A 12581-nucleotide genomic window follows, 5' to 3' on the forward strand; every position below is an offset into this window, starting at 1 on the left:
TAAAAACGCGCGTGCTCACACACATACAGACAGCAACAAACAAACACACGCAACTTTTTTTTTCAGCCAATAACCAGACCAACCTTACAATTTTATACCTACATTTCATCTTTTATAGTTTGTAAGTACAACTGACGACTCTGAAGGGAAAGAAAGTATTATTATACGGAAAAAAAAAATAATTCTTATGTTAAAATTTTAAATCATATATATATATATATATATATATATATATATATATATATATATACACACACACATATATACATATATATATATATATATATATATATATATATATATATAATATCTTTTTTTTTAGAAATAAGAGTAGCTGCACCTAAATACAAATGTCTGGTGATAGACTTTTCATGATAAACGTTTTGAGGTAATAGAACGAAATATGTTTTTATATATTTGTTATTTCCTTAAAAGAACGTCCCTTGATCGATACAGTATTTTAAAAATGAATTACCAAGTCATTTTTACTTACGTGTATGCGAGTATTAACTATTTAGCTACAACATACAAATCTGAATGAGCATCGAAAGATAGCTGATTTTATACCATATTTTACATTACAATTTATAGAATTTAAGACGGTAACCCTGGAGTATTGAAATATGAAATCTATTTTAATTTTCTTTTTCAATGCGTAGACTCACAACATACAAATATGAATGTGCATCGATAGATAGCTGATTTTATACCATAGTTTACATTACAATTTGTAGAATTTAGGACGGTAAGCCTAGATTATTATTATTATTATTATTATTATTACTTGCTAAGTTACAACCCTAGTTGGAAAAATAGGATGCTATAAGCCCAGGGGCTCCAACATGGAAAATAGCTCAGTGAGGAAAGGGAAAAAGGAAAATAATTTTTATAAGAAGAGTAACAACAAAAATATCTCCTATATAAACTATAAAGACTTTAACAAAACAAGAGGAAGAGAAATAAGATAGGAAAGTGTGCTCGAGTGTACCCTCAAGCATGAGAACTCTAACCCAAGGCAGTGGAAGACCATGGTACAGAGGTTGTGGCACTACCCAAGACTAGAAAACAATGGTTTGATTTTGGAGTATCCTTCTCCTAGAAGAGCTGCCTACCATAGCTAAAGAGTCTCTTCTACCCTTACCAAGAAGAAAGTGGCCACTGAACAATTACAATGCAGTAACCCCTTGAGTGAAGAAGAATTGTTTGGTAATCTGTGTTGTCAGGTGTATGAGGACAGAGGAGAATATGTAAAGAATAGGGCAGACTATTCAGTGTGTGTAGGCAAAAGGAAAATGAACCGTAACCAGAGAGAGGGATCCACTGAAGTACTGTCTGGCCAGTCAAAAGAACCCATAATTTCCTAGCGATAGTATCTCAACGGGTGGCTGGTGCCCTGGCCAATCTACTACCTACTACTATCGAAATATGAAATCAGTTTTCATATTTTTTCAACGCATAGACTTTTTCAGTATATATTCAGTGTATTAGAATGCGGACACTTTTTCAATATACATAAACATTTTCTGTAAATAGACATTTCATCCTCAAAGAAAAGAAAAAATATCCAGTTATTAGTATACAACCACGTTTTCAATGTACAGAACCATTTCCTGTATAAAGATATTTCGACATCGAAGAAATGAGATAATATTAAATTTATCAGTATGCAAACACCTTTTTAATGATTTTCCTAATCGGGTAGTTGAATCAGTAAAACTTCAAAAGTTCAAAGTTGCAGCAAATGTTTTTATGTTGAACAGGCTGACATAAGTCTTTTTATGGTTTATATATGATATATCTGTTTTGACGTTGTCACTTTTTTTAGAATTATTTATTGTTAATTTATTCTCATCATTTATTTATTTCCTTATTTCCTTTCCTCACTGAGCTATTTTTCCCTGTTGCAACCCTTGGACTTATAGCATCTTGCTTTTCAAACTAGGGTTGTAGCTTGGCTAATAATAATAATAATAATAATAATAATAATAATAATAATAATAATAATAATACAGAAACATTTTCCTGAATATAGGCATTTCAACCTCAAAGAAAATAAAAAAAAATCAAGACAGTACCTACCGATACAATAAGGAACATAGAAGAGGCTCCAATTGCCTCCAGGCAAGCAGTAGTTGAGGAGAGTGGAATTGCCTCCGTGAAACATCCCGTTGCAGCGGTATTCGATGGCCGATCCCCACACGGACACCCCGGTGTAATTGTAGGTGATGGCCCCGTAGATGTAGTGCGGTTCTTCCAAGCACACTAGGACAATAATCCTTATTATTATTATTATTATTATTATTATTATTATTATTATTATTATTATTATTATTTTCATAATTATGAATATTAATAATAATACTAATTATTATCATTATTATTATTATTATTTTCATAATTATCAACATTAATAATAATACTAATTATTATTATTATTATTATTATTATTACCTAACCTACAATCCTAGTTGGAAAAGCAAGATGCTATGACCCCAAAGGGCTCCAACAAGGGAAAAGAGCTCACTGAAGAAAGGAAACAAGGAAATGAATAAACTACAAAAGAAGTAATGAAAAATTAAAATAACATATTTTAAGAGCAGTAAGAACATTAAAACAGATATTTCATTTATAAACTATAGAAACTTAAAAAAATCAAGAAGAGAAATAAGATAGTGTACCTTCAAGTAAGAGAACAACAATATGGATAATTCTTTCAACGATATTAGTTACAATAACAACGGCAATAATTACCTTGCTATAATCAATGCTGCACCCATTAAAATTTTAATAATTCTGACCATCCTTTATATCTAGATCTTCCCGGAGAGCACCATCCTGTTCGTAATACTAGATATGCAGTTAATTCTAATCGTCAGGCCTTCTCCATCATAAGACTTAATACTACACAGTATTCTAGAAGTTTTATTCAAGCTGTGACTAAGTTGTGGAATGATCTTCCTAATTGGGTAGTTGAATCGGTAGAACTTCAAAAGTTCAAAGTTGGAGCAAATGTTTTATGCTAAACAGGCTGACATAAGTCTCTTTTTATAGTTAATAAATGAAAGATCAATTTTAATGTTGCTTCGGTTAAAATATGTTATATTAGTTGCTCATTACTTCTCTTGTAGTTTATTTATTTCCTTATTACCTTTCCTCAGCGATGATATTTTTCCCTGTTGGAGTCCTTGGGCTTATGGCATCCTGCCTTTTCAACTAATAATAATAATAATAATAATAATAATAATAATAATAATAATAATAATAATAATAATAATAATAATAAGGGAGATGTCTATTTAAGATTTGGGTGTGACCTATTTTGGTCGTCATTCTCGTTCTAGTCTACTAAAACAATAACAACAATAATCTTAATAAGTTTAGTTGTTCCTTTTTATAAAATATCATTATGGACAGATGAAAATGACAATTTTACTTAGTATTTAAAGGTTTAAAGTCGGCTCATGAATGACAAAGGTAACGACCCTAACTGGTGATTGCCAGACTGGGGTTCGAGTCCTGCTCAAACTCGTCAGTTCCTTTGGTCGCTGCAATCTCACCATCCTTGTGAGGTAAGGATGGGGGCTTTGGGGTCGCCTATAAGCCTATCTACTGAGTCATCAGCAGCCATTGCCTGACCCTCCTTGGTCCGAACTTGGGCGGAGACGGGGCTTGGGCGCTGATCATATGTATTTACATATGATCAGCGCCCAAGCCCCGTCTCCGCCCAAGTTCGGACCAAGGAGGGTCAGGCAATGGCTGCTGATGACTCAGTAGATAGGCTTATAGGCGACCCCAAAGCCCCCATCCTTACCTCACAAGGATGGTGAGATTGCAGCGACCAAAGGAACTGACGAGTTTGAGCAGGACTCGAACCCCAGTCTGGCAATCACCAGTTAGGGACGTTACCACACCAGCCAAACAACCCTAAAGATTAAGGGGAATGAAAATGAATAAAAAAGTTAACAAAATTGTTTGTAATGCATCCGAGATTTTCCAAGCCGAAATTTTGTGGGTTTCTGGATTTACATGAATATGTCTTATAATGAACCAAAAATTTTTGCACTTTCATTTCCATTTCTTCTCCTTATCTTGCTAACGTATATATTAACCAGGAAACCCTGATAAAATTATGTATTCCTCTATTGTCACCATTATCATCATCAACGTTTTGAATGTAAATTTTTCTCCTTTAGGGTTGTGGTGGCCGATGCTATAACGTCCCTGACTGATGAACGCCAAACTCAGGTTAGAGTCCCGCTCAAATTCGTTATTTCGTTTGGTCGCTGCAACTTCACCCTCCTTGTGAGCTAAAAAGGGGGCTATAGGGTATCCTATAGGTCTATCGCTGAGTAATCAGCAGCCATTGCCTGGCCTTCCTTGGTCCTAGCTTGGGTGGAGAGGAGGGTTGGGCGCAGATTATATGTATACATGGTCAGTCTCTAGTCCTGCTTAATAAGGCAATGTCACTGTCCCTTGCCTCTGCCATTCATGAGCGGCCTTTAAACCTTTAAGAGTTTATAAACATTAAATGGCCCCTCTCTCTCTCTCTCTCTCTCTCTCTCTCTCTCTCTCTCTCTCTCTCTCTCTCTCTCTCTCTCTCTCTCTTCTTTACTAAAATTCCATATCAGTACCTTCATCTATCCCCATTTTTCTATGATTTTTTTAAACCTTCCTCAAGGTCTTCATCCTATTATCTCCCCTTTATAATAAAGAGCAAGTGTCTGGGTTTATATATATATATATATATATATATATATATATATATATATATATATATGTATATATATAGTGTATATATATGTATATGTATATATACACACACATATATATAAATATATATATATATATATATATATATATATATATATATATATATAAAATTTTCATATATACACTCGGTTCATCCCCGTCCCTTGGGTAAGGGGGAGAGGGATTTGTCATACCATGGTGGTGAGAGTGGGTGCGTGTACATATCTATCAAAATATTTAACCGTCATTTTTGACGGATCTCGTACACTAGTTTCTAAATACAGTATACTGCATTACCAAGGGTTCCTCCTTCGAGAAGTCAATCTTACCATTCAAACAAACGAATGTAGGATCTAATTGCGTCCAGCCAGTTTCCGTGAGCGTGGAAGTGGTGTAGACTTCACCGTTGGGGAAACGCATGTCACCTTGACAGGTGTAGTTAACAGTCGATCCTATGAAGAACGGAGGCGGTGTCGTGATGTTGCTGCCCGCAGGTGCTGGGGGCAGGGCTGGTAAGTCGTCTTGAAGGAAAAAATATTGATTAGTTTTAGATTTAATTACCAATTTCATGAAAAAAAAATCACTCGTGCATTAGTTTTCACATGACTTCTCAGTATATAATGACGTTTTTGTTATTTTTCCCTCAATTATTATTTAAGCTTTATGTATTTTGTATTTATTGGGACAAAATTATTTCCTACTAAATTTTGTTGTCAGTACTAACTCAACATTCCATCCAAACTATCCTTCAATGAACAAGAAAACATGAAAGAAAAGTTATCAAAACTTTGCTTATTCTTGCCAACATAAATAGTTAACCTTGATAAATAGATATACGGTAGAGTACGGTAAGCTGCAATCTAACCACAAAAGAAAATAACATGTAAGAATTACCTCTGGCAGAAGGTATCTGGGGCAAAGTCCAATTTCCATTAAGACATTCCGTCCATTTCACGGTCGTATAATCGGGGAACAAGAAGCCATCATCAGCTACGAACTGAATCACTGTCCCCCAGTATGCATACTCAGTTTTGTTATTAGTTGTGAATTCTACGTCTGGTACTCCAGTTGTACAAACTGTTGAATGAATAGAATGAAAGATATTAACGAAACAAATGGATAGAAATGATACGATAAAAAGACTCATGGCAGTAATGCGCCTTAACATATAGAAGTTCATAGTCGAGGTCCAAAACAACATACTATTTAGACAAGTGAACTCTGGGTCCAGTGGTGGAATCCATCCCGAAGCGGTGCAGGTGAGGGTGAAGTAGCGTACTCCCAAGGGGGTCATCTGGTCGTCCCTGCAGGTGTAGTTGACGGAGGAGCCAACCCAGAAGAGTTCCTCCGAAGTCTCCATGATGGATTGGAAGGGTGGCAAGGGAGGGGGAGAAGGAGCGGCTGTAGGTAAAGAGGAGAAAGTTAATAATCAGGGTTATATGCAATCTAAGCAAAATATTATTCTATTGACACAATTGCCTATCCGTATCAGAGGCTATTTTGGTCGTTTTAATGTCTTTTCAGAATGAAAAAGACATTCAAAAATAAACAAGGAGCACTTTGACTATTACTAAGTATAGGACAATAATGAGAATGGCAGATAATAGATGAACATTAAGAATAACAGAATGGGTCCCTAACGATTACCAAAGAACCAGAGGAAGGAAGAGAAGATGACGGATTGACGAACTAGAAGATTTGCGGGTATAGACTGGCATAGAAAGACCATAAACAGATGCAAGTGGAAAGATATGTCTGAGGTCTCTGAACTGTAGTGGACTAGCAACGGCTGAGGATGATGATGATGAAGTATATGTTTTTATGAGTACATATTTTGTTATAAAGTTCATCGGTTGTAAGCCTCAATTATATCACGATAATAAATGATGCCGAAAGTAAATAAGAATGATAAATGAAAAAGTACATAACTTTTCTTAAAGGATTGCATTCATTAATTTGGACCATATGACCCGTCGCTGAAGCCTGGGAGGCTATTCAATACCCATTTTCTCACAGGTAAAAATTGCAAATTAAAATAAAAAAAAATTGCCTTTGTCAGCTACTAAAATAAAATGCTACGTACAGTATCTTACTAAACTGTTAATAGAATGCTAAAAAAGCAATATTTTGGGTTCTTATATACGTTTTCTATCAAGAGGGAGTAACTTATTCTGTCTTTAATTCTTTACAACTTCAACTACCACACCAGAAACTAGAATTGTTAACCAAGACCACAATTGGGTTGAAATAGGTTCTATGTTTATTAATTTAGCCTATATATATATATATATATATATATATATATATATATATATATATATATATATATATATATATATATATATGTGTGTGTGTGTGTGTGTGTGTGTATATACATATGTACATGTGTGGAAATCATGAAAGCTGAAACGTTATGGAGTATAATCTATGTATTGTAGCCACGAAAGACGAAGGTACTAATTTCAATGAAGTCTTTTTCAACTTTTCCTTAAGTGGATATAATACATACAGTAAATATATATATATAAATATATATATATATATATATATATATATATATATATATATATATATATATATATATATAATAATAACAACAACAAATGCATGGGTTTCTAGGTTTCTAATCCAATACAGGACAAAGGCCTCAGACATGTATCTTAGCATTATTATTGAATTTTTAAATAATAGATCTTAAAGAGTTGTTGTTGATGGGCACCATGGACAGCATAGGAATGTGATATCTGATGTTCCACAGGGTCGTGTTCTTGGCCCATTACTTTTCATACTATATATTGTACACATGACATGTGGTTTAGCCTAGAAAACCAGTTTGTTGCATACAGTATGCAGATGATGCTACTCTCTTTGCATCAATTCCATCTCCTGAATGTAGATCTGGGGTTGCTAAATCCCTTAATAGAGATCTACTTAAAATTAGTGCATGGTGCAAATTATGGGGTATGAGGTTGAATCCTAACAAAACTCAAAGTATCATTGTAAGTAGGTCAAGGACGGTGGCTCATCAACATCCGGATATTAGCAATGATAATGTTTTTTTAACTTTGTATAACTCTTAAAAATTTTAGGTGTTATTCTCAACAGTAAATTTTATTTTGAGAAACACATAAGCTCTGTGTCTTCTTCAATTGCAAAAAAAAAAAAAAAAAATGAATTATTGAGTCTTTTAAGATTTTCGGTGATCAATCTATTCTGAAGAAGTGTTTTAATTCTTTCATTCTGCCTTGTTTTGAGTATTGTTCTCCTGTCTGGTGTTCAGCTGCTGATTATCATCTTAATTTGTTGGACAGAAACTTACGGTCTATTAAATTTCTTACTCCAGATCTATTTATTAATCTTTGGCTCCGTCATTCAGTTAGTTCATTATGCATGCTGCATAAGAATTTTCATAATTCTGACCATCCTTTACATTCAAACTTGCAGCAAATATTTTTATGTTGAACAGGCTGTCATAAGTCTTTTTATAGTTTATTTGACATTTCTGTCTTGATGTTACCGTTTTAAAAGTATTTTATTGTAATTTTTTTCTAATATTGTTTTTTATTTCCTTTCCTGAATGGTATATTTTTCCCTGTTGGACCCCTTGTGCTTATAGCATCTAGCTTTTCTAACTGGGGTTGTTGCTTGGCTAGTAATAATAATAATAATAATAATAATAATAATAATAATAATAATAATAATAATAATAATAATAATAATAATAATATCTAGGTCTAGCCAGTAGCAGTAGTATATACTGTGTATACCTATCTATCTATCTATCTATCTATCTATCTATATATATATATATATATAAATATATATATATAAAGTTCATGATTAATATTTTGTAGTCTAACCGAGTGTTCAGCAACTAATTTATATTAGTTTACCTCAATGTTTGATTGATAGTCTTTAAAGAAAACAAAACAAATTCCACATAGTATTTAAAGAAAACGAATTCCACCTATAACAAAGGATAACTAAATTATTATTATTATTGTTATTATTATTATTAATATTACTTACTTACTAAGCTACAACCCTAGTTGGAAAAGCAGAATGCTATAAGACCAGGGGCTCCAGCAAGGAAAATAGCCCTGTGAGGAAAGGAACCAAGGAAATATATATTTTCAGAACAGTAACAACATTCAAATAAATATCTCCTATATGGTATAAAAAAACTTTAACAAAACCAGATGAAAAGAAATTAGATAGAAAAGTGTGCCCGAGTGTACCCTCATGCAAGAGAACTCTAACCCCAGACAGTGGAAGACCATGGTATAGAGGCTATGGCACTACTCAAGGCTAGAGAACAATGGTTTGATTTTGGAGTGTCCTTCTCCTAGATGAGATGCTTACCATAGCTAAAGTGTCTCTTCTACCCTTAACAAGAGGAAAATTGCAACTGAACAGTTACAGTGCAGTAACCCCTTGAATGAAGAAGAATTGTTTGGTAATCTGTGTTGTCAGGTATATGCGGACAGAGGAGAATATGTATAGAATAGGCCAGACTATTCAGCGAGTGTGTGTAGGCAAAGGGAAAATAAACCGCAACCAGAGAGAAAGATCCAATGTACAGTAGTACTGTCTGACCAGTCAAAAGACCCCATAACTCTCTAGCGGTAGTATCTCAATGGGTGGCTGGTGCCCTGGCCAACTTACTTCCTACTACTTCTTGGATGTCTGGTCTTATTAACAAACTTTCAGGCTTCTTCATTTTCACGGCGGTGGTTGAAACGAATTCACAAAATATCTCGAGTTTCATGATTGTCTTTAATTGCTTTATATTCAATAGTATGATTAATTAAAAAGTACAGGCACATCCCAGCCTAGGATAAGAGATGATTGTGTAAACAAACTCAGTCTGTAATGAAACTACTATTGCTTTAGCATTGCAAGTATCTTTCTAAACTACTGCTACTAACAACTGTATCAATAATCGATGAATGCATGCAAGCAACCTTTTCTACTTTCTCAACAGACGCCAGGTAATCTAATTGACTTGTCAGTCCGACCAACTTTCTCTACTACCAACCACAATAACACAAGGAGCAACATTAACAAAAATAGTAGTAAGAAGAAGAAAAATCGTAAAAAAAGTAAAAACAAGAGGGGCACTCGGTAGAACGCAGACCTCTGCCGCGGAACTTTATGTCTCGACCTTTTGCTCGCCCGTGACCTTGGCCTTTGACCATGACCTTCCAAAATTTAATCATTTTCAGCCTTTTACATAACAGTTAATCCCCTGGAAGTTTCATTACTCTACGACAAAAATTGTGACCGGGAAGCTGTTCACAAACAACCAAACACACACAAACAGGGGGTAAAACATAACCTCCTTCCAACTTCGTTGGCGGAGGCAATATTCGTAGTAGAGGTAGTTAAAAGAAGAACAACAACGAATTGCTTATTTACGTCTTGTGCAGGTGAATAAACTCGGGTCAATTGGAGTCCACATCCCATTTTCCGTACAATTTATTACCCACGACGAGTTCAGATCTCCAAAGAGTAGTCCATCTGGGCAATTGTAGGTAACCTATGAATAAAAATACTTTTATTTAATTGATATTTGAAAGATAAATTTTTCATTTTTATAGACACATATGAGCCTTATAAAACAAGTAGGTGTTTTGTTATAGTCTGAGACCTTATCATCTAATGAATATCATCAATGGGGAATTCTTTGATCTCTCTGTACTTCCATAATAAGCTGTCCAATATACCTTTTATATTTAACACAGAAACAAAATTATAATACATATAAGTAAATGTACGATAATACATCTTGGATGTTACAATATATAATGTATATCTTAAACAAAGCACCTGTAAATCTTCGAAATATAATCAGTATTGATATTGGTCAAAAAGAAAAAAAAACCCATACAAAGTTCAAATAGGTGTTACCTGTGTCCCTGGAGTGCGGTTAACACCATCCCAGGTAGTTGTAATTAGACCAGCGACGCTTGGTGGGTCATCAAGGCACACTGAGAGAGAGAGAGAGAGAGAGAGAGAGAGAGAGAGAGAGAGAGAGAGAGAGAGAGAGAGAGAGCTCAATTTCACGGTGGAGCAGACTGGAACGGGTGAACTTTTAAATTATAGCAAGAAATGGCAATTCTATCAACTTTATCATTTTTTAATTATAGTTTGAGGAATTATCCTAGAATCATCTCTTTCGTTCATCATAAATCCAGCTTTTACAGCATGGAAGATCAAAGAACTTTAGGAAAAGAAGCCATTTAAAACTGACATTAAAGTAAAATATTTGAAAAAAATACAACTATCTCCTAAGCGTGTTTAAATCCTCTATTACTTAAGAAGAGATTTCATATCACATTACTCATTAGGCAGTTGATTATGGGTCCTTCCGAGGAGACCCACAGATTCCGGGTCGTTGCCATCGTTGGGTCTTTCAGACAGGTGACTGAAGTCGCATTCCTTAAGCTAAGATCGTCCTGGAAGGGAAATAAAGAATTACTTAATTAATAGATCTTCTTGAAAGACTTTCCTTCTCACAAAGAACTAAAAATATTACATAAATCTAGAAAAAAAATGATGACACAATTGATAGATACAATTCTATTCTACTGGCCGCTCTAGTTAGCAAGACAATGCTCTAGAGACTAACCATATATACATATGATCGGCAACCAAGCCCTCTCTCTACCTAAGATAGGACCAAGGAGAGCCAGGCAATGGCTGCTGATGACTCAGCAGGTAGACACACCACCCATCCTTAGCTCACAAAACCAGTAAGGTTGCAAGCAATGCAAGATATCATCAAGCCTGAGTGAAATTCGAACCCCAGTCAAACACATCGCTAGGCAGGGATGTTTCAATAAGCCCCCACAACCATGAGACGGAAGGTGATCTTTAGGTTGACCAGGGAGACCATTCATTATCCAGGTCTCCTCAGAGCACTAAGAAGTTGAAAGTAGAGATATTGGACAGAAAAATAGAAATAAGTAGGACATAATATGCTATGAGATTAAGTGCTTTTAAAATTATATATATACATATATATATAATATATACACACACATATATATATATATATATATATATATATATATATATATTTATATATATACATATATATGTATATTATTATCATTATTATTATTATAAATATAAATATATATACTGTATAGTAATAATAATAATAATAATAGTAACAAAATGCGTAGATGGTAGAGAGACTAATTTGTGTTAAAGTGGGTAATTAAGCATTCATGGCTTAGTAATGATAATATTGATAGATTGGACGGGAAATCAGAGGAAGGACATTGGATGTAAGTGCAAGTTTGTATAAGAAACGTGTTATAAATTGAGCATGGTGTGACTGTACATTGCAGATGATACTTTAGAAATATTTCCAGAGTTTTTAAGGTGCGGCTAATAGGAAAGATATAAACCAAGGATAATTAGTAACAAACGGGAAAAGAAAAAACGGACAGTATTAGGATAGTTTAGTTGCTAATAAGCTAATATAATTGGTCGTAGGTTGGCCAAGGCACCAGCCACCGTTGAGATAGTACCTCTAGAGAGATATTGGGCCTTTGACTGGCTCATTTCATCTTTGCCGACGCATGCACAGAATAGACTGGCCTATTCTTTACATATTCTCGTCTTTCCTCATACACATGACAACTTTCAATTACCAAACAATTTTTCTTCTCTCGAGAGGTCAATTACTGTCCTGTAATTGTTCAGTGACTACTTTCCTCTTCTAAGGGTAGAAGAGAGACTTTGGCTATGGTAAGCAGATCTTCTAGAAGTCCATTTCATACAAGAAATCATTCAGTTAGTATCAGCGCTTTCAAGAAAGA

The 12581-nt window shown here is 34.3% G+C and overlaps 1 protein-coding gene across 1 annotated transcript in view; it reads right to left on the reverse strand.

The window, feature by feature from the left end:
• Positions 1-10733, reverse strand: part of LOC137652678 (uncharacterized) — a 36308-nt gene extending 25575 nt beyond the window's left edge. The window contains exons 1-6 of the mRNA XM_068386082.1: positions 10660-10733; positions 10168-10288; positions 5953-6150; positions 5644-5826; positions 5079-5270; positions 2080-2262 (exon numbers count right to left, since the gene is read on the reverse strand). Coding sequence (XP_068242183.1) covers positions 2080-2262; positions 5079-5270; positions 5644-5826; positions 5953-6150; positions 10168-10210 — 799 coding nt within the window. The 5' untranslated portion in view covers positions 10211-10288; positions 10660-10733. The remainder of the gene's footprint in view (positions 1-2079; positions 2263-5078; positions 5271-5643; positions 5827-5952; positions 6151-10167; positions 10289-10659) is intronic.
• Between the last annotated feature and the right edge of the window lie 1848 nt (positions 10734-12581).

Source organism: Palaemon carinicauda, chromosome 14 (genome assembly GCF_036898095.1).
Source record: "Palaemon carinicauda isolate YSFRI2023 chromosome 14, ASM3689809v2, whole genome shotgun sequence".
NCBI lineage: Eukaryota > Metazoa > Arthropoda > Malacostraca > Decapoda > Palaemonidae > Palaemon > Palaemon carinicauda.